We start from the raw sequence: 21,978 nt of genomic DNA, 5'->3' as shown, positions 1-21,978 counted from the left end.
TCGACCACATTGTGATCTGAACCGAATTTCAGACGAAATTTACCAGTGCGGAGAGAAGGTTCCGATTTTTCATTCCATCGCGAGGGACCGTAAAATCTCGAACCAGACTGAAGGAAACTCATTATTTGGACCCATTCTCGCTTGCAAGCCATTTTGAGAGAACCGTCGACTTGGATGCCCTCTCTCTATGTGCTGAGGCGCGATTGGGCTCTGCCCCACTGCAGTCGAACCTGCTTATTAGAAAGAAAAGTTTTCGAATCGAACACAAAGGCTGAATTGCATGCTAGAGCCCCTGACTCGTCGATATAGTCATCGATCCGCTCACCGGGAACGTACAGCGCTGTGATGAGGCCCCCGTACGTCTACCCGCGCCGCGATGATTCGGAGACTGCGACCATCTGGAGACAGTGAATTAGCGTCTAACATGAGCCTAAAGGACCGGCAAACGCATTATATGCAAACATAGAGAAGTCCTCCGAAATCTGGAATTATGAGTTTCACGCACCACGGTACGACTCGGAGAGGCGTCGATTTCGTGCTCTCACACCTCGAAACCAATTCCATTCGCGTCCGTACCGCCCACGGGTCACTCGAGCGTAATCTCGGGGATAGCGGCCCACAAAGATGGAAAGCCTCTCATGAAATTATTTCTGCCTCAATATTCGTTCTCCGATGGAAGCTCCGGAATCCAGATGAGATCTTGGGTGTTTCAGGTATTAATTGTCTGAAGGTGACGCCTCGCCATCCTATGACGCTGTCGATCGTCACTGCGTGAGCTGCCTCTTTGAATAAATAGCAGTCATCGCTGACTCTTCTGAAATGTCTTCCGGCTCAAGCTGAGAAAAGCTCAGGATCGATTCGATGTGAGCAGACGTCGGGCCCGTTGGGATACATCTAAACAAATTCGTCCGAAGATTCATCGAAGCGGAATTCTGCCGCCTCTCCTCTCGCATCCCGTGGAATCAGAGAATACCGTGAATCCACAGATGAATAATTGGGAGTAAGAGCGCTACTCTCTCTTCGTCTGCATCACGCGATGCTTGATGGGGCGAAAACGAGGTGGTTCTCCGATTCGGAAGAGCCGGAATGGAATTTTCGTCTCTTCAGTCGTTCCTCCCTTTGAACAGCTGGAAATATTTTCCCCGCTCTGGCGCAGTTCACGGTGCAACTTGGAAGCCCCATTTGCGAAAAGCACCTGGATGACTACCTAATCCGGAAATGCTGTGTCTCCCTCCAACTCCTGCAGTTTCCGACCGCAAAAGCCTTATGGAACCTATCGACGAGCCCTGCCAACTCGCCGTCTGTCGCGAGTCGCGAATCGATACTGTTTTTCGAACTCTGTCAATCTGGTCGAGTCATTTCACGGATTTTGTTCTCAGTTCTAATGCTCAAAGGAGCCTCGGAGCTCATGAGCTCCCAGCAGCTCACATCGATCCTCCGCAACTCTGTCCCGAGCCCAGGCATCAGCTGCGCCGATTCTACGGAACACGATCAATCGACAAATCGTTACTTTGCCTTATTATCGGCAGGTCTCCCGGAGCAGATTGAGCGACCAAGATAGGAAACAGCGGTTGGTACTGTAGCAAGTTCGGCAAAGGAAAACTCCGTGGGCTCGACAGTGCGCTTTCTCAAGAAACAGGTGGATGGCCGCCACATATCGGGCTAAGTCAGCTCGACTAGGGAACGACAAATTTGAGCCTCAGGTAGTACGAAGGAACGGTCGGTCTGGGAGAGAAGTCGTCCATCCAAGCGGCGCTGGTTCTCGACTCAACGTCCTTATTGAAAACATTCCCGTTCTTCGCATGTCAAGCACTACTAGGGTCAAGGTTGAGGGAGAAGGCAGCTCGAGGGTGAGGACACTTTAGTGAGGAGGGAATATTTTGCTCTGTGTGTGTAGGGTTTGAGTGTGCGGAAGATCATTTCGAACGCGGAATTCGTTCAACGTCAATGCTCTCGCAGGTAAGATTCAAACCTGTGGCCCCTTGTTGATCAGCGGAGCGGCTCTCGATCAGCTCTTTTGGGGCTCGAGCGTGCCATCCGGAACGGCGTGAGGAATCGAGTTTCCCCTGACGGCTTCGGGATAGCTAAGCGAATGTTTCACGTGGAAGGCTGCATGCTCTCCGTTGATGAAATGTGGAGGGCGTCCGATTCCGATGGATCTCTGCCGAGAAGCTACGGAACAGTCAATCCTTCGGAGTGAGTGTGGACTTCGGTCTAGATATGTGTGACACTGCAACCGTGAGTGAGTGAGGGGACCGATCCTCTCTGGACTAGGACCGTGACGCGACCCTGAGAAATCTCACCGAAACAGCGGTTATCTCGTTCCTTCGAAGGTCGCAAGCGCTACTGTGTCTCTTCAGTTGCGCTGTGAGGTCTCAAGGGGTTATTCCGCCCAGCTCGATAATGCTGGTGTTCTGGTGTCGAATTATTGTAATCTACAAACACAGATTTTTACAACTGGTAAATATTGGTTTAGGAGTCAGCAGAGACCGAGCTTATCAGCGACTCCCAGAGAGAACATCCCATCTAGATACGCTGTGAAAGAGGACCTGGAGTATGAATCAGCTGAGGGCGAAAGTTCAACACTACCGTAGATGAGCAGATAGGTATTTCGCGTCCTTGGCAAATTTCCACTGGTTGCCAACATTCGATGACAGGGCGATTGAACGCAATCGGGGCTCGAATGGATACGTCTTCATGAGCGTGGCGAGATTGCCGCGTACTCTAGGCCGGTCAAGCGTCGAGATACAATGCTGGGAGGGCCGGTGGGCGCTCGATCGACTCTGATCGTCTGTCCCCTCTATAGAATAAAAGCGCGAGCGCTTCGTTATTGAGCCGTTTTTCGGCTCTTTCTCCTCACAAGTTCCGGCGCACATGCGATTCGGCGGTTGCGGAGTGTTCCCCCCGTGTCCGAGTTGATGTTTTGTTTTTTCATCTGCTACCCCTCCGCCTAGTGATTCTCGAAAAACCCTTCTCTTCACTCATTTGGTACTAAGCTACGCTGAACTTCGATTAAGGTTCGAAAGGCACGGAGTTAATTCTGTAGTTCGGATATCGTTCTCTGTGTTCGTGTCCGGTGATCGCGGCTTTTGGCCGCGCTCGGTCGTCTCTGATCGCCTTTAGTCCTATAGAATTCGGATCGATTTCATCGTATGTACCTATTCTATCTGCCGTATGTCGTAATCCCGACTGTATCGAAAAGTTTTCCGCAGCTACCTACAGAATCGCATGGGCCTCGCTGAGCGCGAGAATCCCCATACGCGCGCCTAAATTGAGGGAGCATACATCCGGGGAGACGCGATTCGCGAAAAAGGGAAATATCTCGAGCGCTGGCTCCGGCATCATGCATGGACGCTGCGTACGGCTTCCAATCAAACCACTTCGAGACAATCTACGACGACTACGGCGACTACGGGAGAGCTCCATGATATGCCTGCCCTAGGAACTAAATCGAGAATTGCGCTGAGCAAGAGCTGAATACTTAAGTATATGACGATTCGGGAACCAGCACGCTCTCTACACGGGTGGGAGCGGATCTCCCACAAACGGGAGCGTTCTTATCGGGGAATCAGGAGGCTGGCTGCTAGAAGCTCGGCGAGGAAGGAACTCGAGGACGTCATTCTTGATGAGAGGAAGCAGGGACGAGCGGGTTGTCAGTCCACAAGACGGATGATTGTTTCTGCGGTCGGCAAGTCTTTGGGTATGAATAAATCTTTCCCGATGAATCCCCCATCGATCGGATACTCGAAATCAAGTCATGATTCAGCGTCATTGAGTCAATTTCCAGCCATACAGCCGACGCCACTTGCCTCCTCCCCGAAAGTCCGCTTTCTCGAGTTAGTTGCCGATGCTTCATAAGTGACACCTCTATTCTCTCGCTGATGTGCTGAGCCAAATTCGGCATGGACCACAGAAGTCGCTCTCAGCTAGGGTGGGCGACCAATCAGCTCAAGCGGAGTACACGAGAGATGCTAAATCTGTCCGCACGATGTGAAGGGCGATAGAGAAGCTCAAGGGCTTCCGTCCTTATCTCGATAACGCTGGATTACAGTACAGTGTGACGGTCCGGCGCCCGGCCGACAATTTCGGGCGCATCTTGTCATCCCCCGTGAGCAATTCCACGGACTCGATCCGAGAGGGATTAGGCTGCGATAATCTTCGAGTACTAATTCGCGTCTTTGGACATATCGAATCATCTGCGAGTTTCTTTACCTTCCAAATATTTCCCATTCTCAAAATATGTTATGTGCTCCCTCCAGAATCGCACGCTCCCCTATTCGGCGAATGACCGGCGCATCAGGACCCTTCCTGAGAAGACTTGCGGACTAGACCCGCAGATCCCGCCGTCGAGATCGACTTGAACGGTCGGAGACTCGAGACAGCAAGATGTCGAAGCTCCAGGTGAAGACAGAACTTGCGAGGGAAGTTCTCTCGGAATTCACAGGAACGTTTCTCCTATGCGTGAGTGAATAATTTGACGCTATGCTATCGTCGAGCCTAAAGGTTTCCCTTCTGCATCGAGGGGTTGTCTCTACACCTGAATAGCTCATTCGGCTGTCCTCCGGAATGGAGTCCTGGAGATCTTCTCGAATAGGAGACTTAGGATCAAGTTATAATTATGACCTTATGACAGCTGAAGAATGCATAGCTTATCCTGGCGAATTCGTCGTCCGCAGCTCATCAATGTGGCGGCTCCGTTAAACTTGCTCCTATCAGGAGTGAATGACCCTTTCTTGTCGAACGCATGCAGCGCGTTTGGAGTCTTCCTGGGTATGGTTTCGGCCATGTCGAACTCAGCTGCACATCTTAACCCCGTTGTTTCAACATCGTTCGCCGCTCGGGGAACGTTCCCCTGGAAAAAAGTGCCATACTTCGTGATCGCGCAGTATCTAGGTAAGCCTTGAGACTTTGATCTGATTCACAAAATTGAGTGGAATCTCGTTCGCGTTGAACACAAGCCGTCCCCGTTCATTGGATGCTTGTAGCTCGCTGTGAGGATTCAGTAGCGATCAACAATATCGAAAGCGGCATCGCTCCATGTGGAAAATTCCAACGTTTAAGCGGAGAGCCCTCTTCCGTAGGTGCTTTCGTAGCAGCGGCAGTGACTTATTTGAATTTCCTGGAAGCTATAAACGAGTATGACGGAGGTGTCCGAGCCTTCGTCGGTGTCAATGGCACGGGGGGTGGATTCGCTGCCGTTCCAGCCGAAGGAATTTCCATTTCAACTTGCATAATGGACACGGTAAGCAGGCCCACCGAAGACCGTACCGATGAATCGGGACCGCATGCATTCCATTCCCTCGGGCTGGCTCACTTCATCGATAGAGTTTTCGATAGGACGCCGGTTCACCGCCACCTCAATTTATTCTTGCTCCTGTGTAGGTTCTGTGCAGCGCTCTCCTGATGTTCGCGATCTGCGCTATCACGGACAAGTTCAACACCGGAGTCCCTCTTCACCTGTTCGCTCCGTTCGTAGCGTTCTCAGTTTTCGGCATCGTTTCAACGTTCAGCCACAACTGCTCTGTGATGATGAACCCCGCCAGAGATCTCGGTCCGAGGTTTTTCACGCTGTTAGTGGGCTACGGCACACAGGGTTTCGAGTAAGTTGAAGTCTTCCGCATGTCGAATCTTCCGCTTCCAAGTGATCTCGCCCAGATCCTTCCGAACGCCGTCTTCGATGAATTCGGATTGGGAGTCGGAAGCCTAGGAAGGTTCTTGCAGACGCGCATGCTTAGAGATCTGCGTCGCTCCGGTCACGTGCCTCGAGATATCAACTGCCTCAAGCCTTTCTGGTCAAGGCAATCGTATCTGGCGAGATCTTAATATTTGTGTCGACGACCACCGTCGCATGGCTTATCCTATCTTCTGTAGTATCCCGCCTGTCGGCCCCTCCCAAGGCCGGGAGATTCGATGAAATGCAGCCGATCGAGAGCGAATATGATGGTATTCTTCTCAGAACGCGGAAGCCGGCGCTTCCGAGTATTGTCCTCAAGAGGAGTATCTATTCCCCCCAGATTCCATCACGGGCTGTTCTGGGTTGTCGCTGTGATAGTTCCACACTTCGGAGGTCTCCTGGGAACCCACCTCTACCATGTGACGATAGGCCTGCAGAAACCCGGCCAAGAAGAGCGCATGCAACAGGATCCGATTCTCATGAAGAACTTGTCCAGCTGATTCCGACCAATTCCACTCCTTTTATCATTCACATAGCAGCGGGTCATTCTTGGACGCGCGCTCTTAATGTTTACCGTAAGCTTTCTTTAAATCACTGGCCCATTGGCAAGGGCTACGACTGAGTCCCCAGAGACTCTCCAGAGATTCCATGTGATGACATATGTACATACATAGCTTCATACATTGCCATTGACGAGCACTGAGTTGCGAGAAAGAGACTGGATTGTTTTAGATTAAGAAAGATAATTCGTTTTTCTTCTCATCTTTCCCGTGGAGAGATTCACAGCGACGAGGTTTCTAAAATTAGAGTCCGCTGGAAGTCGGGAAATGGAAACCGGTCTTTCGAACTTGAGTCGACGAGGCACAGTCTCGTCTCTGCTTCGATATTCGAAAATGAAGGCCATCTACGAATAAGCTTCTGCGTCTCTCCGCGTTTGCCAGGAGCGGAAAGCGTGTCAGGTGGAGTCCTCCCAGAATCACGGGCTCTCTCGGACTACCGGAACGTCAAAGCTGATATCACGAGCATCCGACCGGCGACCATCACATCACCCCTCTCTTCTAATCACAGTTTCGTGCACGGCAGAAAACTTCGAAATAGTGTCATCAGGGCCAAGTTCATGATTGTTCTCACGCTTGCTCAATTATGGATCTCGGAGGGATTTCCTCTACCTCGGAAGTTATTCACCAAAAGCTTCCTCGTTCATCCTCTCCGGCGTGGACTTCAAGGATCGAGCGAGCGCGCGAAAAATAGTTCGAGGAGAGGTTCCTCGCCCTTCCCTGCGCTTCGGGGGGAACCGGGAGGATCAGAAGAGCTTCTGCGGGATATACAAACAGCTTAGTGGGTGTGATGGAGGAGGGGGGGTCTTCGGGATTCAGCGGCGACCATTCAGAAGGCTCCGAATCGATGATGAGAGGAGTCGCGCTCCTTTCGAGGTAGATGGCTCCCCGCCTGCGCTTCGGAGAGGAAGCTCGATTTCTAGGGTCGTCTCTTTCACGGCGGCTCTTGCAACCTTCCGAAGACTCGTTCCAACTTAGACTGCATGAGTCGAACGTGGACAGAATTGCGCCCGTCTAAATACGGCCTGCTCGAAACGCAGAATCTAGTCCGCGACGTCCCCCTCTGCTCACGACTCACGAGTAATCGCGTCGCCTGTTCTGAAATTCCCCAAAAGCCAATTCCCCGGCTCCAATTATTTTCGTCTCCTGTATGATGGCCGCAATTTTCCGCCTCCAATTGCTCTGGTCCATACACCGGACGCCGTTTTGAAACATCGTTCCCCTATCACCATATATATCCATGCGGGTATATGTTCCCCCTGACATATACCCCTAGCATGGATCGGAGCGATCCCCGTCAGTGCAGAACCCCCGCTTCTAGACACATAGCGGTGTGAGCGTGCCTCTCGCCATGACGTCATTCGATTTCGTCCGCCTTGAGCCGTCAACACAAACAGCACGTGTTGACGGAGCAGATGACGAGACGGCGGCTCGAATCGGCTGAGTGAGCTCGGGATGTTCCGCCGTCATTCGGCACTTCGACAGGCAACTCTACTTCGGAATGAACCCGATTGCGAGATTTCGTACCGCTGCGAGTAGTTCGGTCGCCGGAGGCTGTCAATGCGGTACCGTAGGCTGGATCCTGTAAGTCTGATTTTTCCGCTGGAGCGGATTCGAATATGACACTTGGCGCGCGCTGATTTTACCGTTTGAAAAGTGAATGCGTTTATGGTAGGAAGACCGTTACACTGAACTCATCGCGAGCTCGACGTCTTGGATCGCCCGCCGCGAAGGAATTCCCGATATACACGGCCCGACTGCAATAAGGTGAAAAAGCTCTCTTCTGCCGGTACTGAACAATGATCTGGGTGGATTCTCTCTGACATTGGGACGACGAAGTCACAAAAACCCTATGCACATCTGCATTTGCTCATCGCGGTAATAGGGATAGAAAGTTGTTGGCAAGCTATCACAGTGGATATCACGAATAATTCCAGATGTCGGCAGAAGAAGTCATCGAAGAGATCGAAAGCCTCGTCAACTCCTTGAAGCGCTCTCTGAGCTCAGGAAAGAAGATCCCCGACAAGATACTTGAGAAACTGAACGAGGCTCGAAACTCTCTGCAACATGCGCATCAGCTCAGCGAATTCCTCGATGTCGGATCACTCTTCGATTCCGATGTGAGTTTTGCGTACATTTCTCTATTATAATCTAATTAGGTAGTGACGTTCTTGGTCATGCGTCGCATCTTATCCTTAGGTTCCTTGGAAAGTTCTAAAATCGGGTCGAAGGTTGTTAAGGATTAGAGATTTTAGATACATAATGAATGGCTACTTCACAGGATGCAGACGAAACCGAAAAGGGAGAGGGCGAGACTGAAGAACCTTCACCGAAGAAACGAAGAGTGTCTTCCCTAACTGCCGAGGAATTCTTCGAGACCGAGAGCCCTCCCGATGGAGTGGATGGTACTGTTGCTCTCATGGACAGCGAGCCAATTTCGGAATCGGATTCATCGGAGTCCTTTTGCGACGAAGAAAATTATTCATACGACGAGTACTATCAGGTCAGCAGAGGACACCGGTGCATCTGATATTGTTAATTCCCCAACGATGTGATTCTTAGAAGTATACGGTATTATATACTAGTGGATGGATAGGTCCATGTTGACTTGGACAGGATTCTTGAGTAGGCGGCAACTTCTTAACAAATCGATTCTACAAGCACACACGATTCGGCCCCTCCGATACAGCTTTCTTACGAATCGTTGCTCTCCACCGAAGTTTGATCACGGTGTCCATTGGAATGATTATCAGGAAGATCTTTTCCTTTCAGTACGACGAAATCCCGCACGTGTTTGGGTACGGCGAAATCCCGCACGCGTTTGGGTACGACGAAATTCCGCATGCTTCGGGATCGGAATACGCCTTCGATGACGAAGCTCGTAAAGAAAATGAAATTCTTCACGTGAGCCCCCCATCCGCGAAGCACCTGGAAACCTTGAGAAATTTCTTCGGTCACGAAACTTTCAAAGAGTCCCAATGGAAAGTAAGAATAACGTCGTCGACGGGCTTGTTCCCACTGAAATCCATCGAGACGGTTCCAATCACGCAGAAGTTTCCAGGTCTCAGACGCGGAGCGTGTGCACCGTATGTTAATGTCTGAAAACTTGCAGGTGATCTCATCCGTGTTGACCGACCGGAAGGACAATATCGTCCTCATGGCGACAGGGAGCGGAAAATCCTTGTGCTATCAGTTCCCACCGGTCTATCTCGGCCAGCTCGCGATCGTGATCTCCCCTCTGATCTCGCTGATGCAAGACCAGGTCCGGAAGCTGGACGGATTCGGCGTTCCCGCTGCATTCCTCGGCTCGGCTCAGACGGATTCGTCAAGGATACGAGAAGAGCTCTTCAATCGGACCTACCGGGTGCTTTACCTCACTCCGGAATTCGCCGCAGAGAACTCGCTTTTCCTGACGAATCTGAACGAGTCCGTCGGCATTTGTCTGGTCGCGGTCGACGAGGCGCACTGCGTCTCGCAGTGGGGTCACGAGTTCCGAAAGACCTACCGGTCGCTCGGCGAGCTGAGGACGAGATTTCTGGAAATACCGTTCATGGCACTCACGGCGACAGCCAGCGCCAATGTTCAGAATGATATCGAGTCCTCGTTGAGACTGCTCCAGCCGTGGATCACAGTTACGCCTTTCGACAGGCCGAATCTGTACCTGACGGTGAAGCGGAAGACCAGCCCCGACCGAGACCTCCTCAGCGTCCTGGATCCGGGAGTTTCGACAATCATATACTGCCCAAAGAGGGTCACGACGGAAGAAGTGAGCATGCTGTTGCGCTCGAAAGGTATCCCGGCAAATGCCTACCATGCAGGAATGACACCCAGCGCCCGAAAAGAAACCCAAGACGCTTTCGTGAACGGGACAAACCCCATAATCGTGGCAACCATTGCTTTCGGCATGGGAATCGACAAGCCCGACGTGAGGAAAGTCGTCCACTACGGCGCCCCGCAGAGTCTCGAAGCTTACTACCAAGAAATAGGTAGAGCCGGGCGAGATGGCGAGCCCTCACTCTGCGCTACATTCTGGGACTCGAGCGATTTTGACACCTACTTACTGTTCGTGAGCAAAATCAGGGACATGGACGTGGTCCGACACAAAACTCGGATGCTGAAGAGAACTCGAGCTTACCTAGAAACCACTGGATGCAGAAGGAAATTCATGATCACCCACTTCAGTCCCGACGAGGCCGAGCGTATCCCGATGCGATCGAAGTGCTGCGACAATTGCGACTCAGAGCTCAGCAAGAGAGCATTCACGAATCTACCAGCGATTGAAGACAGCGGTCGGGTGGACGTCACCGAGGACTCGCGGCTCTTCCTCAACGCTGTCAAGGACCTGAATAATGGTTTCGGCATGAACATGATCGTTCTGTATCTGAAAGGGAGCACCAGCGTGAAAGTCAGAGAATACATGAAGTCGAGAGCGCTTTTCGGCTGCGGAAGACATCACTCTCAGGACTACTGGAAGGCACTCGGTGCCCTTTTAGTCGACGAGGGATTCTTGGTAGAAGTCACCAAGAGGGGCGAGGCCAGCGGTAGCTTCCGTGGTCGCAGCTCGGCCTATTTAGGCAGCTCAGCCTACAGGTTAATTTCGGTCACAGCTAAAGCCGAGGATTGGCTACGCCATGGCAAGATATTTATGCTCCAACCGTCGGAACCATTTCTCCTAGCTCAAGAGAAAAAACCGGAAAAGTCACCAGCGAATCCCTCGCGTCCACACCACTGATCTCTTCTGGCAGTGGAGTCGAAGATACGATCTCTATAAATGATCCGAGGCGAAAACTTCTGTTCGATCAGCTGGTCGAGGCAAGGAACTCGATCGCTAATCAAAACGAGCTTCCTGCGACCAGTGTTTTCGATAACAAGATGTTGTCTGTAATTGCGGACAAATGCCCGCGGAGTGTCGAGGAGCTCAAGGAACTCCCGGCGGTCTCGATGCGCAAAGCAGATGCTTACGGGATGCTTCTCGTCGAGAAAATTCGTGAATTCTGCGAACAGAACGATGTTACCGATTTCGAGAGCGCCAGAAGAACTTACAGTCGCGCGGATGTTCCCAGCGCGGTCCCCGAGGAAGCGATCGAATGCTATATCCTGTTCATGCGGGAACGGCGGGATCTGAGCGAAATCTCGGTTCAGTTGGGTTTGCAGGAAAGCATAATTTTGAGGAATCTTTTTCTTGCTTGAGTAGAGGAGTTGTTCTAGATTTTGAGCGACTCGGTTTCGACCGCGAAAAATGCGTGCAAATCAAAGGTATCCTGGAGAAGCTTGGCGCGAAAGTCACGTGCAGCAAGATAAAACAGAGCCTCGCGATAGATATCGATTGGGCGGAAATTTCCCTATATAGGGCCTACATCGAGGGTGGATTCCCAGTCTGAAGTCTCCCCTCGCCCGATATTGTGATACATTACGCTTGTCCAATCTGTCCAAATAACTTATTTGTAATATATCTACGGAGCCGATGAATCTTCGGATTTAACTGTTTGAGGGTGATCTTTCGAATTGTTCTGAAAGTTCGATGGATGGATGAATGAATAAAAATAAGTTCTGTTATTCCGATTCAGATCCCTAGGAATTGTTGACCTCGGTCAATCAGGGACTTTCTGTACCGGCGAAACTCTGATTGTCCGTCTCATTGAAAGGTTTTCCAAGAATCGAAGCTCCCAGGTGCCGATGGGCATCGGCCGGGCCTGGGTCTTGATTAACCCGCAGTCATACATGGCCGAAGCAGGGTATCCATTCGGAGCGTCCCCTATTGCCGAAAGGGTATCCAGCTGTCGTACCTGCTCATGCTGCGATGGAGCTGCTTCTGTGTCCTGAGTCGAAAAAGTGAAGCCGATATTCCTTGATGCGACTCAGGATCGGAGACTCGGGGAGGAAGCGAAACCTCTCCCTGCTCCCTCGGGTACGAACGATTCTAAGGTCGATCCGACCTACGGTCCAAACTCGATTATATCACCTAATTCGTCTTCAAAAATGGTGATATAAGCGAGAGTGTGATATAATCGAGTTTCCATAGACTTCCGTGGGAAATCGATTATATCACATCTCCGACTCGATTAGTATATCACTATTTTTTTACACTAACTAGGTGATATAATCGAGTTTCAAAATTTTTAGCGTCATGTAATCGAGTGTGATATAATCGAGTTTGTTTTGTATTTCATTAACTTAGCTCGGCCTCCGGACAACTCCGAAAGTTTCGATTGGGAGCTATCATTCTAAGGGCTCCGGGCTAGGATAAGAACAATGAGTCGATCCTTCATACCGACAAAAATGCGGAAACGTCAGTCAGTTGAACGAGCTGCGCGTCGCTCTATGGTGGTCATCACGGAGTTTGGTTTCGATCTGCAGGCGAATGGTGCTCGAACAGTTTGAAGATGATCTCCTTCGGTTTGCAGTCCAATGCGCTTCTACTTCATCTTGATGGAGTTCTAAGAGTTCGTAATTTCAAATGCGGTCAGAAAACGCCTCTCGTTACCGCTGCGTCGGCTCGATTTGCAAGGCATCAAAATCACTCACAATAAAATCACTCACTTGGTTTGTCAGACCCAGCGATTCGGAGCTCCCGATTGCCGTATTCCCCGCAATTGCTCCAGATTGCTCAGGAATGGACAGTGATCCATTCCTCAGGATTAGGTACTACCAATTCGATCGTCTGCCTCTGCGTCGGAGAATTAAGAATTCGTTTTCTGGGATTCCCCGGGTCACTGAAGGAAGAGGAACCTTCTTCCGATTCTCCCTGATCGATGACAGGTGTCTCCCAGAGTCCAGAGTAGAATCGTTTCAGGGGGCTGGATTTGATTGCCGAGGTTTGCTTGTAACAGAATCCCAGGTACTGTTTTTCACAATGCTGCCACCGGTTTTCCCCGGCGGAGACTGGAAACAATAGCTCTCCTCGATCCTATCTGGTGAAGCAAAATCAACAGAGAGTCGGCTAGTTACAAGAGCGGTCCAATCAGCTCAGATTTTAATATCACCTATTTCTGTCTGATCTATGGAACCTATATTTTCAGACTTGGCCGCGTTTCGAGCGGGATATTATTCATCTGAGCACTTCGTGTTGATCTAGGATCGACGATCGAGTGATTCGACGAGGGAAGAGCTGTAGTACAGAGCGAAATGTGTCGTTTTTTCGCTCGCTTGTGACGATTCTAAATTGAATTTGTTTAGACTTTCCATCGGATCATGAGTTGTATCTTCCATCACTTCAATACGTCCTCACAAGTGTGTCTTTTTGGCCGAACTACAGGAAAGACCCATTTTGCAGCTACTCAGAGAACCTTACCTCAACTTGAGTCGTTCCTCCACTCGAGTCGCTCCGTGTGGCACCGATTGCTGACTCCAGTTGAGGTCGCACTGTATTCCACTGCACTCCGGGACTAGATTACTGATTTATTGATTCACACCGCGGTGTAGATGAAGCATCCCCGGGGTAACCAGTCCGGTGAGATGTGATCTCGAAGCATGAATTCGTGTTCCATTCATAGCTCGACCATTGAACATGCATAGTTTCGAAGTGTCTGTCCACCTATAATGAAACAAGAATCGACCGCACAAAATCTTTGACGCTGCGCCTAAGGAGAATTTATGTTCCCATCTCGTAGATTGAGAGGAACGTCATTTGGACTTCGATTCTCCTCGCTTGTTCCCACATCAGGGGACCGGGCAAAGAGCACAAGGCGGCGAACAAGCTAGAAGGCAACGATCCCAATCCGAGCCACCGGAGAAGCAAGTGGATTTTTTCTTTTCTAACAAAGCAAGCCTGGACGGAACTGGTTCCGGAAACCACGCAGAGCAGGAAAAAAGTCGTCCAGTTTTTACAGTAACGAGCTTCTAGTACAGGTATTGCAAGCTCGAGATCATTCAGAAATTTGCCCGGGACGTAGAGCAGCGGAATCCCGAATGGGAACTACCAATAATGCTCCACGATTTTTCGATGGAGTCGGGTGGGAAACTGGAAGACTTCGGAGCGTCGCTGGCTGCGGTTTCTAGTCTGAGGGCGCTGTCGACATGTAGCTTCACTCACCCCGAGTTCCACCATCGAATCCTCTGCTGCAGGCCATGAATGATGATGGTATACGTATTTTCCAAGTGATTTTCTGTCTCCGAGAACCACGGCATCATGAATATCTGTATTCGTGTGTCGCCTCCGGGGTGGTTCATAGGCTCGACAGATGCCCTCCCTCCGAAAGGAGATCCGGGAGTACGAAGCTCCCGAGGGATTCCGAGATCTCCTCAATGGGAGTCACTGTGCGGAAAACGATTTCCCCTCAGGTGCAACTCCCTTCGTCGCAGCTCCTGATTGCTGACGGCCTTCAGTCATCATCCTTGCATGTGAGAGCGTCGGATGAGCTGGTCCGGCACGTCAATCTACGAGCCCATGCGTTTTCCAACGATTCGATTGTTGTTGCACATGGGAGCGGTCAGCTGGCAAACATCGGATTCGCTCTGCCGACGTCGATTCGCTCAGATACCGTCCGCGATTGTTCTCCCGAAACAGCTATTATAACAAGATGGTGGGGAGATGTTCAACTTTTTGGCCCCCTGCTCTCGGCTCGCCCGATCTCCAGCATACTGTATGGATGCGAGCCAAACTTATTCACTAATGTCGCTTCTCTTCCTGTTCCCGTATCGGCACCACCGCATTCTTGTGGTCGGAACTGATTGATGTTCCTCGAGGACAATCAGGCTTCTGGTTGGGCTTATCACAGCCTCAATCCGGAAATTCTTCGTGGAGCCGGTGAACATGCTCTCAATTTTTATTTCCCCCGAGGTTTTCCGACTTAGAGAGAGACTATGAGAGTTTGGTCGTATCGAGAGACATGGCAGATCAGTGGAGGATGGATCTTTACTCTTTCGGACAATCGATTCTGTTCCACTGGGAGCTCCTTTTGATCCATAAGCAGATCTGCAGTCGAGTTGATTCTTCTCGGAAGGATCTCCCTGAGACGATTCCGCCGTCCGAGCCAGTCACGCCTTTCTTGCTGGTTCCACAACAGCCCTGCATCGTCGAGTTTTGTTCCATAAGTGTTTTAAATTCTGAGTACCGGAGCAACAAGCCGATGATCTAGCTTCGAACGCAGTCACGGAGTCCTTGTATAAAAAGAAGTATAAGCAAATATCTCGCCTTCTAATATTCTGCTAGCTTCTGGACGGAAGTTAGTCGGAGCATGACAAAACCGTTCATTTCGGGTTAGAAAATTCCTCAGAGTCGACTCCGGAAACGACTGTACTTTGATCCGGGGGATTCTGTCGAAACGCTTCACGAATTCTCGCCTAAAATGATTGCAGCGGGCAATCGGTCCAGGCCCCCGTGGAGTACGTGGATAGCGAGGTATTTTAGATTTTCACCATCTTCCGGCAGCGTGAACTACGACAATCAGAAGTCGCCGGTGGAGAAGTGCACTATAATTTTGTTTTATTTTGACAGCGAAAGCTTCCAAACGACGTCTTAGTCATCGAGTATATTCAGATGACGATCGGTCGGCACCTACTCCGAGGAAACTAACCACCAAAGGCTCCGAGCCAAAAGCGAGCGCTCTGGAAAGCGTCGCTTTCGTTTATCAGAAGAAATAATTCTGGCCAAAATCGCAAAGTCAGTACGTTTCACGCTTGAGTCAGAGGAAATTACAAACTATCAGTAGTCGGTCTGTTGGTCGGTCGGTCCGCTCATCAGACATGAGAGAGACCACCGGTAACCCCCAAGGCCGTTCACAGTTTTGCTATATAACCGTTTCTTGGCATCTCAGCAGCAAGTATTCCACCATCTGATTCTTCTCGAGAACATGAAAACTGTACGTGCATCAACATCTAGTGAATTTTCCGATTTCGTTCAGAGGACAGTCCTCTGGTTGTCCACCGGGAGATCGCCGATCTTCTGCGAGTACGACTTGGAGTCCAGACAGCTGGGGAGCTCGAAGGACTAAGAACAGTTCCCGTCGACTCGTGTTCGGTGAACCGTTTTTCCGCATTAATCCGGACATTTCATCTCCATTTCAGATCATCGCTCTCTGCGCTCTTGTCGCTGCCGCCTCGGCCGGCTACCTCGGCGGATACGGAGGTTACGGAGGTTACGGCCTGGGAGGGTACGGCCTCAGTGGTTACGGCTTGGGCGGATACGGTCTAGGCTACGGAGTCGGCAGCTACGGTCTTGGTTACAAGTCCCTCGGCTACGGATTGGGCGGTTACGGTGGCTACGGACTCGGATACGGAGTCGGATATAAGGGTCTCGGGTACGGACTCGGAGGCTACGGGCTCGGATACGGTCTTGGCCATGGCTACGGACTCGGATACGGCTACGGCGGATACGGCTATGGTCTTCCCGTCGTCAAGTCCCTAGCGGTGGCACCGATCGCTAAGGTCGCTGTTCCCGTGGCTCCCGTGCTCAAATCTTCAGCTCTTATTACTGGCTACGGACTCGGAGCTTCTATGTACGGTTACGGTTACGCGCCGTTGGCATACGGGCACGGATACGGACTCCTCCACAAGAAGGCCAAGTAGATCCGTCAATTCATGTAAACTCATGTGAATCTTGCAAGCCGTGGATAAGAATAAACGATACTGTAAATTCGATCTGCTTCGTACGAAGTAGCGGGTCGTGTAAATCCCTCAATTTATTCAATTCATTCTCCTCCTATTGTGACTCGTTATCCGCGACGGGCTCCCGCCCTTACGAAGTATCGGCTGATCGGGAAAACCTTGAAACAGAAGACCCACGAAAAAACACGTGAGGTCCAGACCAGAAAATCCAGCCACAGGAAAGATCGAGTTCCGCTCAAAGAACTGTTACAACGGGAAGTATCACCGTTGAAGATCGCCAGAGAAACCACAGAAAATTCCGCTCGGAGAGTGCTGCTCGCGAGAAAGAGGGAGACCTCTGCTTCTCACCCGAGGTCCGTTCAACTCTTCTATTGGGCTGTCTTCTCGGCTGCGCAATCATCTGTCCCGGAAAGGGGAAGAACCATTCTGTTGTTTAATCGTGGCGATCGAGACGCACCGTCTTTCTGAGATGCTTCCAATTCAGGAATTCCATTTCTCGCTCAGACTCGACTGTGATTTCCGGTAATCAGTTAGGGCTCTCGTCACGGATGGGAAGATATTCTCATATTGACACACTTGGCGGACGCTCGGATCGACTCACGTCCGAACAGTCCGCAGTTCTGGTATTTACGCGAAATATCGGTATTAGTCAGAGCATCACATTAGAATTATACGTTACCGACATACGTTGAGGATAACACTGGAAGAAAGTGCGGACAGAAAAATGCCCCGAATCGCCGCTGATCCTCCGCCCTGATTTGAAGGAAGTGAAACAAATTGGGAAGCGCTGGAGCGGTCAGTCAGACCGAAATCAACAATTTGCCATCGAAAAATACTCGCACGCGATGCAAGTCAGTTTCCGAAAGGTACCTCCCTCGGATCGATGGGACGAATGATTAGAACATTCGCCCCGAACTCAAAACCAAGATTCAATCCAAGATGAAAATATGGAATCAATCAATGCCCATTCGAGCGGATTCTCTCCCGACGACATCTGTCTCAAGTCTCGAGCTCCCGCACACTCAATTAGGTGATCAATGCAGTCCATCCTGGGTCATGTTGGATCCATAGCGTTTGCCGACGTTTCCCGGGAGGCCTGGAGGTCTTACTCTCATCCGAGAGGGGTCTTGTCGGTCTCTACCCCGCGGAGACCTGACCCAGAGTCCCACCTCCGTTTCTGAATCCCAATCGTGAAAGCGTGGAGCTCACGACGTTCTTTAATTTTGGCCTCCATTCCTCCCCAAGAAATGATGAGTTGATCGGTGGGTGATTCTTGAATTACAGAGCTCCGGTGATCCACGGACGCAACTCATTGTCGCATCGGTCGATTTCCTGACACATATATGCCTGGGACGATGAGGCTCCATCGAGGACAGAAGCCTGAGGCTCCGGACTCGACTATATCGTCGTTTATGTATTTCGATTCTAAGTCTTCATTCGCGATTATGGCAAATATCATAGGACTCGAGGGCCGGTATCCCAGATCACTCGTCTTCCGACTCATCCTTCCGCGCTCCGTGACCGCTAGCACGGAATTTCCGTTCTTCGATTGAATCAGCAGCAATCAAGATCGCTTCCTTCACTCTCCCGTCCAGTACAACAGGGGGGAGCACGGCAGGAGCTGTCTTGGGCCGCCTGCTTCCTTTCTCGTCTACAGCCCAGAATCTCGATCCGGGTTTATCGTCAAGCACCGAGAGTAGCAACTTTTCCCTTAATTCATTTCTGGGGCTCCCTTCATGAGTGGTTGACTCTTATTGAGGAAATGTCTATGCGATTGATGAAAAGATGATGATTACGATCTTAACCATCAAGTATCGACGCTTGGAACAATGCATCGGGTTCCTCGGAAACGCGCTCGCTCGCCCCATAGTCGAGTGTCGCGCATACGCGACGGCACCTACATCGATTCGAGCATCAAAAATACCAGATGGCTCTGTGAGACATCAAAAACTTTAGAGCCGGAGCCGGAACTCCAGATGCTCGCATATCTTCTGCACAACAGATGACTTTCGAGGCTATACTATTAGAGCCGGATCAAGTGAAAATCTCGTTATTCCAAGCTTCGATGGATACCGAACAAGATTCTCCCTTGTCTGGCATTTTCTGTTTTCCCCATGACTGATGGTGTTTCGTCTCAGTCAGGGCTTCATTGACCCGCTTACTGGAGCAGGAGCTCAAGTTGAAAGTCGATCTTGTCGATCATGAGAAATGACTTCAGATTATTCCCTTGAGAGACTGCGTTGACTTCCCAGTGAAGCTGTGCCGCAGAAAAGAAGACGAGGAAACGGTTCCATTCCGGCAGTCAGTCGAAAGGTGACAGGTAAGGCTTCCTCGCTCTTCTGATTCTCAGCATGGAACACGTGCCGAGCAACAGACGCCGAGACCCTGTGAGAAGCGTGAACGACCTTGCCGAAAGTTAGCCCTTCCGTCTGAATCCAGCGTTTCCGATTCCCCTCCATCCATTCCAGAGGCACGGGGTGAATTCTCATTGCTTTTCAGTCTCCGGTGATTCGTTAAATCACGTAATAATTGTCCATCTCTGCCGAACTTGATGATCCAGGAAAATTGAGCGATTCTTGCAGCTTTCGAGCTTCTTTGTTCCGGTGTGTCGCGTGCGTAAGCTGAGACTGTTCGGGGACATGCTGGAGAAGCGATTACGAAGCGGGGTCTTCAGTGAAAGCGTCGGTTGCTCTCAATTTGGGGACAGACAAGAACCAAGTTTTTGTCGGCCAGACCGCGTTATCGCTTACATGGCTCAAATCGCAGTGCTATCTTCTTGTGTTCATATCTGCCGCGTTTCAGATGGGGTGGTTCGGCTAGCCCGGTTGACAGGCGTATTACCTTGTTTTCATGAGCTGTATGATGAAGATTTTTTCTCGACGCGTAACCAACAATTATGTCGCAACATCGTGACCGCCGCTGCTACTGCTCTCGTTCTACCGCTCATTGTTACGTGTCGTCGTCGTAGCAGCAGCAGCGGCACAGCTGTGAATTTGTCGCCTTCAGTCAACCGTGCATTGTTCATTTGTTCCCTTCAGACGTCCAGTGAGCAGCGGACTTCTCCAGATCATCCCTGTGATGTCTACGGGAAGTAAAAGTGGTCGTCGTTTGACCGCGCGTTTCTTCATTCATTCACACAGCGTTCACCGAGAGTTGCCGTTCGCCCGACAAGGCCTTTTTCCGGCCTGAACAAAACAATGACTCACCGTCCTTTCATCCGATGTCCGATTTTCATCGATACTTGCAACGAATCATTTCCCTATTGCAATCGCCGCCTCTGAGTCAGCGATGTGGCTCTCATCGCCAATGAGCGGGTAAACGCAAAATCTGATGCCTCCCTCGATTTCCGCTTGGGGTTTTCGCCCGTTTGCTTCAGAAACACATCAAATCGCGAGTGGCTGAAGCAAAGCGAGGCGTGATCGCCGCTTAAGGATCAACGAATATCAATCGGATCTCGATTGAAAAAAGTTCCGTGACATCAGAGTCGGAACGCACGCGGGACTCTTCCGTTTAGTATCCCCTTATCGTCGTCGGCCGAAAGAGACGGCAATCCGATGGTTAGGAGGCGCTGTTGCTCGAATATCTGGAATCGAGTTTGTCATTTCAATTGCCTAAACTTCGAAGAGACAACAAAGAAGAATACATACTTGTCATCTAGTCACCGAACGTGTTTGTCCGCTCCGGGGACTTCGCTGCTTCTAGTGCCCCTTGACGGATGGGGAGAAGTAATCTGGATCAGCACAACGAACACTATTGTTAGCTGCTCAAGTTTTTCCATTTTTCCTCGCTTCGACCAAGGGTTCCCCTCGCATCCGCGCGTTCTTTGTGACGCTTGTATGCCATTATATCTTCGAACATGGACAAAACAAAGAATAATTTTTGAAGAGGGAAAAAACGCATATCTTAGGTTCCTCAGCTCCGACATCTGAAAGAACTTCACCAGAGGAAGTTTTTTTTGTCGATGGGTGCTTTTCTGCGCGGGTTGAAAGTTGCTGTGGTGCACAATAATCCGCGGACCATTACAGAATTCTATGGATGATACCGGGATGGAAAAGGCCGGGGCTCTTATTGTTGGATTCCGAAGACGCTGTCGGATTGGTCCCTGTTTTTGCGGTGTGTCCTTCCTCCTCGATACCCCCCCTGCCGACCGTATCGTTGGAGGAAACGTCTCGTTCCCCGGGGGCTCCGGTCGTTGCTAGATATCAAACGATCGCTCTGAAGGCTCTCGGTGCGGAAGGATGCCGAGTTTACCGATTGATGATATAGAAATAATTCGATCACTGCTCCTCCCAAACCGGGTGCGTCGTCTCTCGTCGGTGAAGCTCTCGACCACTACCCCGAGAGCTAAGACATGGAAGGGAGATATTGAGGGCCAGCGAGATCCCCGCTCTGCTGTGCGCTAATCATGCGAAGCCCAATCGTCCGTCCGTCCGTCCCTCCCTCAATAGGAGCCGCCGGAGTAATGAAAATCCTCAGAGAAGGCGCTATCTGATCGTCGATGAGCCTGTCCGAAGCGTATCCCCGAATGGGTGTTGTCCGGTAGAGATAATTACGCTCCTTTTGTCGTGTCAAGCAAGACGGAGGCATCAGCTCAGTATCCGACTGGTTCGGAATCCCGCTCGGACATCGGCTGGGAGCTGAAAGAATCGTTCCGTTCGTCAACGCGGTATCGGCGATCGCGACTATGCCGTAACAAAGCGTCCGAGGAGCAAATGACACACTGTCAAAAAATGGCGAAACGGAAAGAAAATCGAGCTGTACGCAGCGGTCGGTCGGTCGGTCGATCAGCTCATTTACCTCCATTTGGGAAAACGAAGGGGAGGGATGGGAATCGTACTTCGGAGCGGAGAACGCCGGGCTCAACATTCCGCCGAAAAAGTCCTTTGTCTACACGAGGTACTCCGTGGTGCTAATGTTGTTGTCGTTGCTGCCGCCACTATAGCCGCAGGTGATGTCGAGCAGAGGAGCATTTCCGTGGAGAAGGGGCAAATGTTCCAAATGTTACCCAAGCGTGGCCTGGGAACTCTTGAAAAATGTCGTCGTTCGCTTTGCACACCGCGATATTTCGCTGGAAAACAACAGCGATAATTTCTCGTCTGACGACCGGGCTTTCCGCTGCTCGTCTTCTCATCATCCGCTAACTAAGGTAAGCGCTCACTAATACGATGATGCGGGGCCATGACGACCGGAGCATCTTCGGAA

General features: G+C 50.8%; 3 protein-coding genes across 3 annotated transcripts; all 3 read left to right on the top strand.

Annotated features, from left to right (window-relative positions):
• Window positions 1-1,923: 1,923 nt before the first annotated feature.
• On the top strand, window positions 1,924-6,391 carry LOC100907034 (aquaporin-3). Its single transcript, XM_003744977.2, has 6 exons — window positions 1,924-1,959; window positions 4,260-4,461; window positions 4,677-4,893; window positions 5,082-5,242; window positions 5,383-5,600; window positions 6,015-6,391. Exons 2-6 carry the CDS (start codon window positions 4,387-4,389, stop codon window positions 6,172-6,174), a joined length of 831 nt encoding a protein of 276 aa, XP_003745025.1. The 5' UTR covers window positions 1,924-1,959; window positions 4,260-4,386; the 3' UTR covers window positions 6,175-6,391.
• A 1,777-nt stretch (window positions 6,392-8,168) lies between these two features.
• Window positions 8,169-11,612, top strand: LOC100900697 (ATP-dependent DNA helicase RecQ-like). Its single transcript, XM_029111930.1, is given in 6 exon segments — window positions 8,169-8,351; window positions 8,513-8,734; window positions 9,004-9,216; window positions 9,344-10,887; window positions 10,977-11,407; window positions 11,410-11,612. Coding segments are annotated over 6 exon segments (2,796 nt in total).
• Window positions 11,613-15,996: 4,384 nt separating this feature from the next.
• LOC100906888 (keratin-associated protein 6-2) lies at window positions 15,997-16,839 on the top strand. The gene is made up of 2 exons (XM_003744976.2): window positions 15,997-16,031; window positions 16,237-16,839. Exons 1-2 carry the CDS (start codon window positions 16,023-16,025, stop codon window positions 16,735-16,737), a joined length of 510 nt encoding a protein of 169 aa, XP_003745024.1. The 5' UTR covers window positions 15,997-16,022; the 3' UTR covers window positions 16,738-16,839.
• Window positions 16,840-21,978: the final 5,139 nt, after the last annotated feature.

This window comes from Galendromus occidentalis, unplaced genomic scaffold (assembly GCF_000255335.2).
Source record: "Galendromus occidentalis unplaced genomic scaffold, Mocc_1.1 scf7180000077476, whole genome shotgun sequence".
Classification (NCBI taxonomy): Eukaryota; Metazoa; Arthropoda; class Arachnida; order Mesostigmata; family Phytoseiidae; genus Galendromus; species Galendromus occidentalis.
The sequence above is the reverse complement of the archived record's forward strand: the minus strand, read 5'-3'. Positions and strand labels throughout refer to the sequence as shown.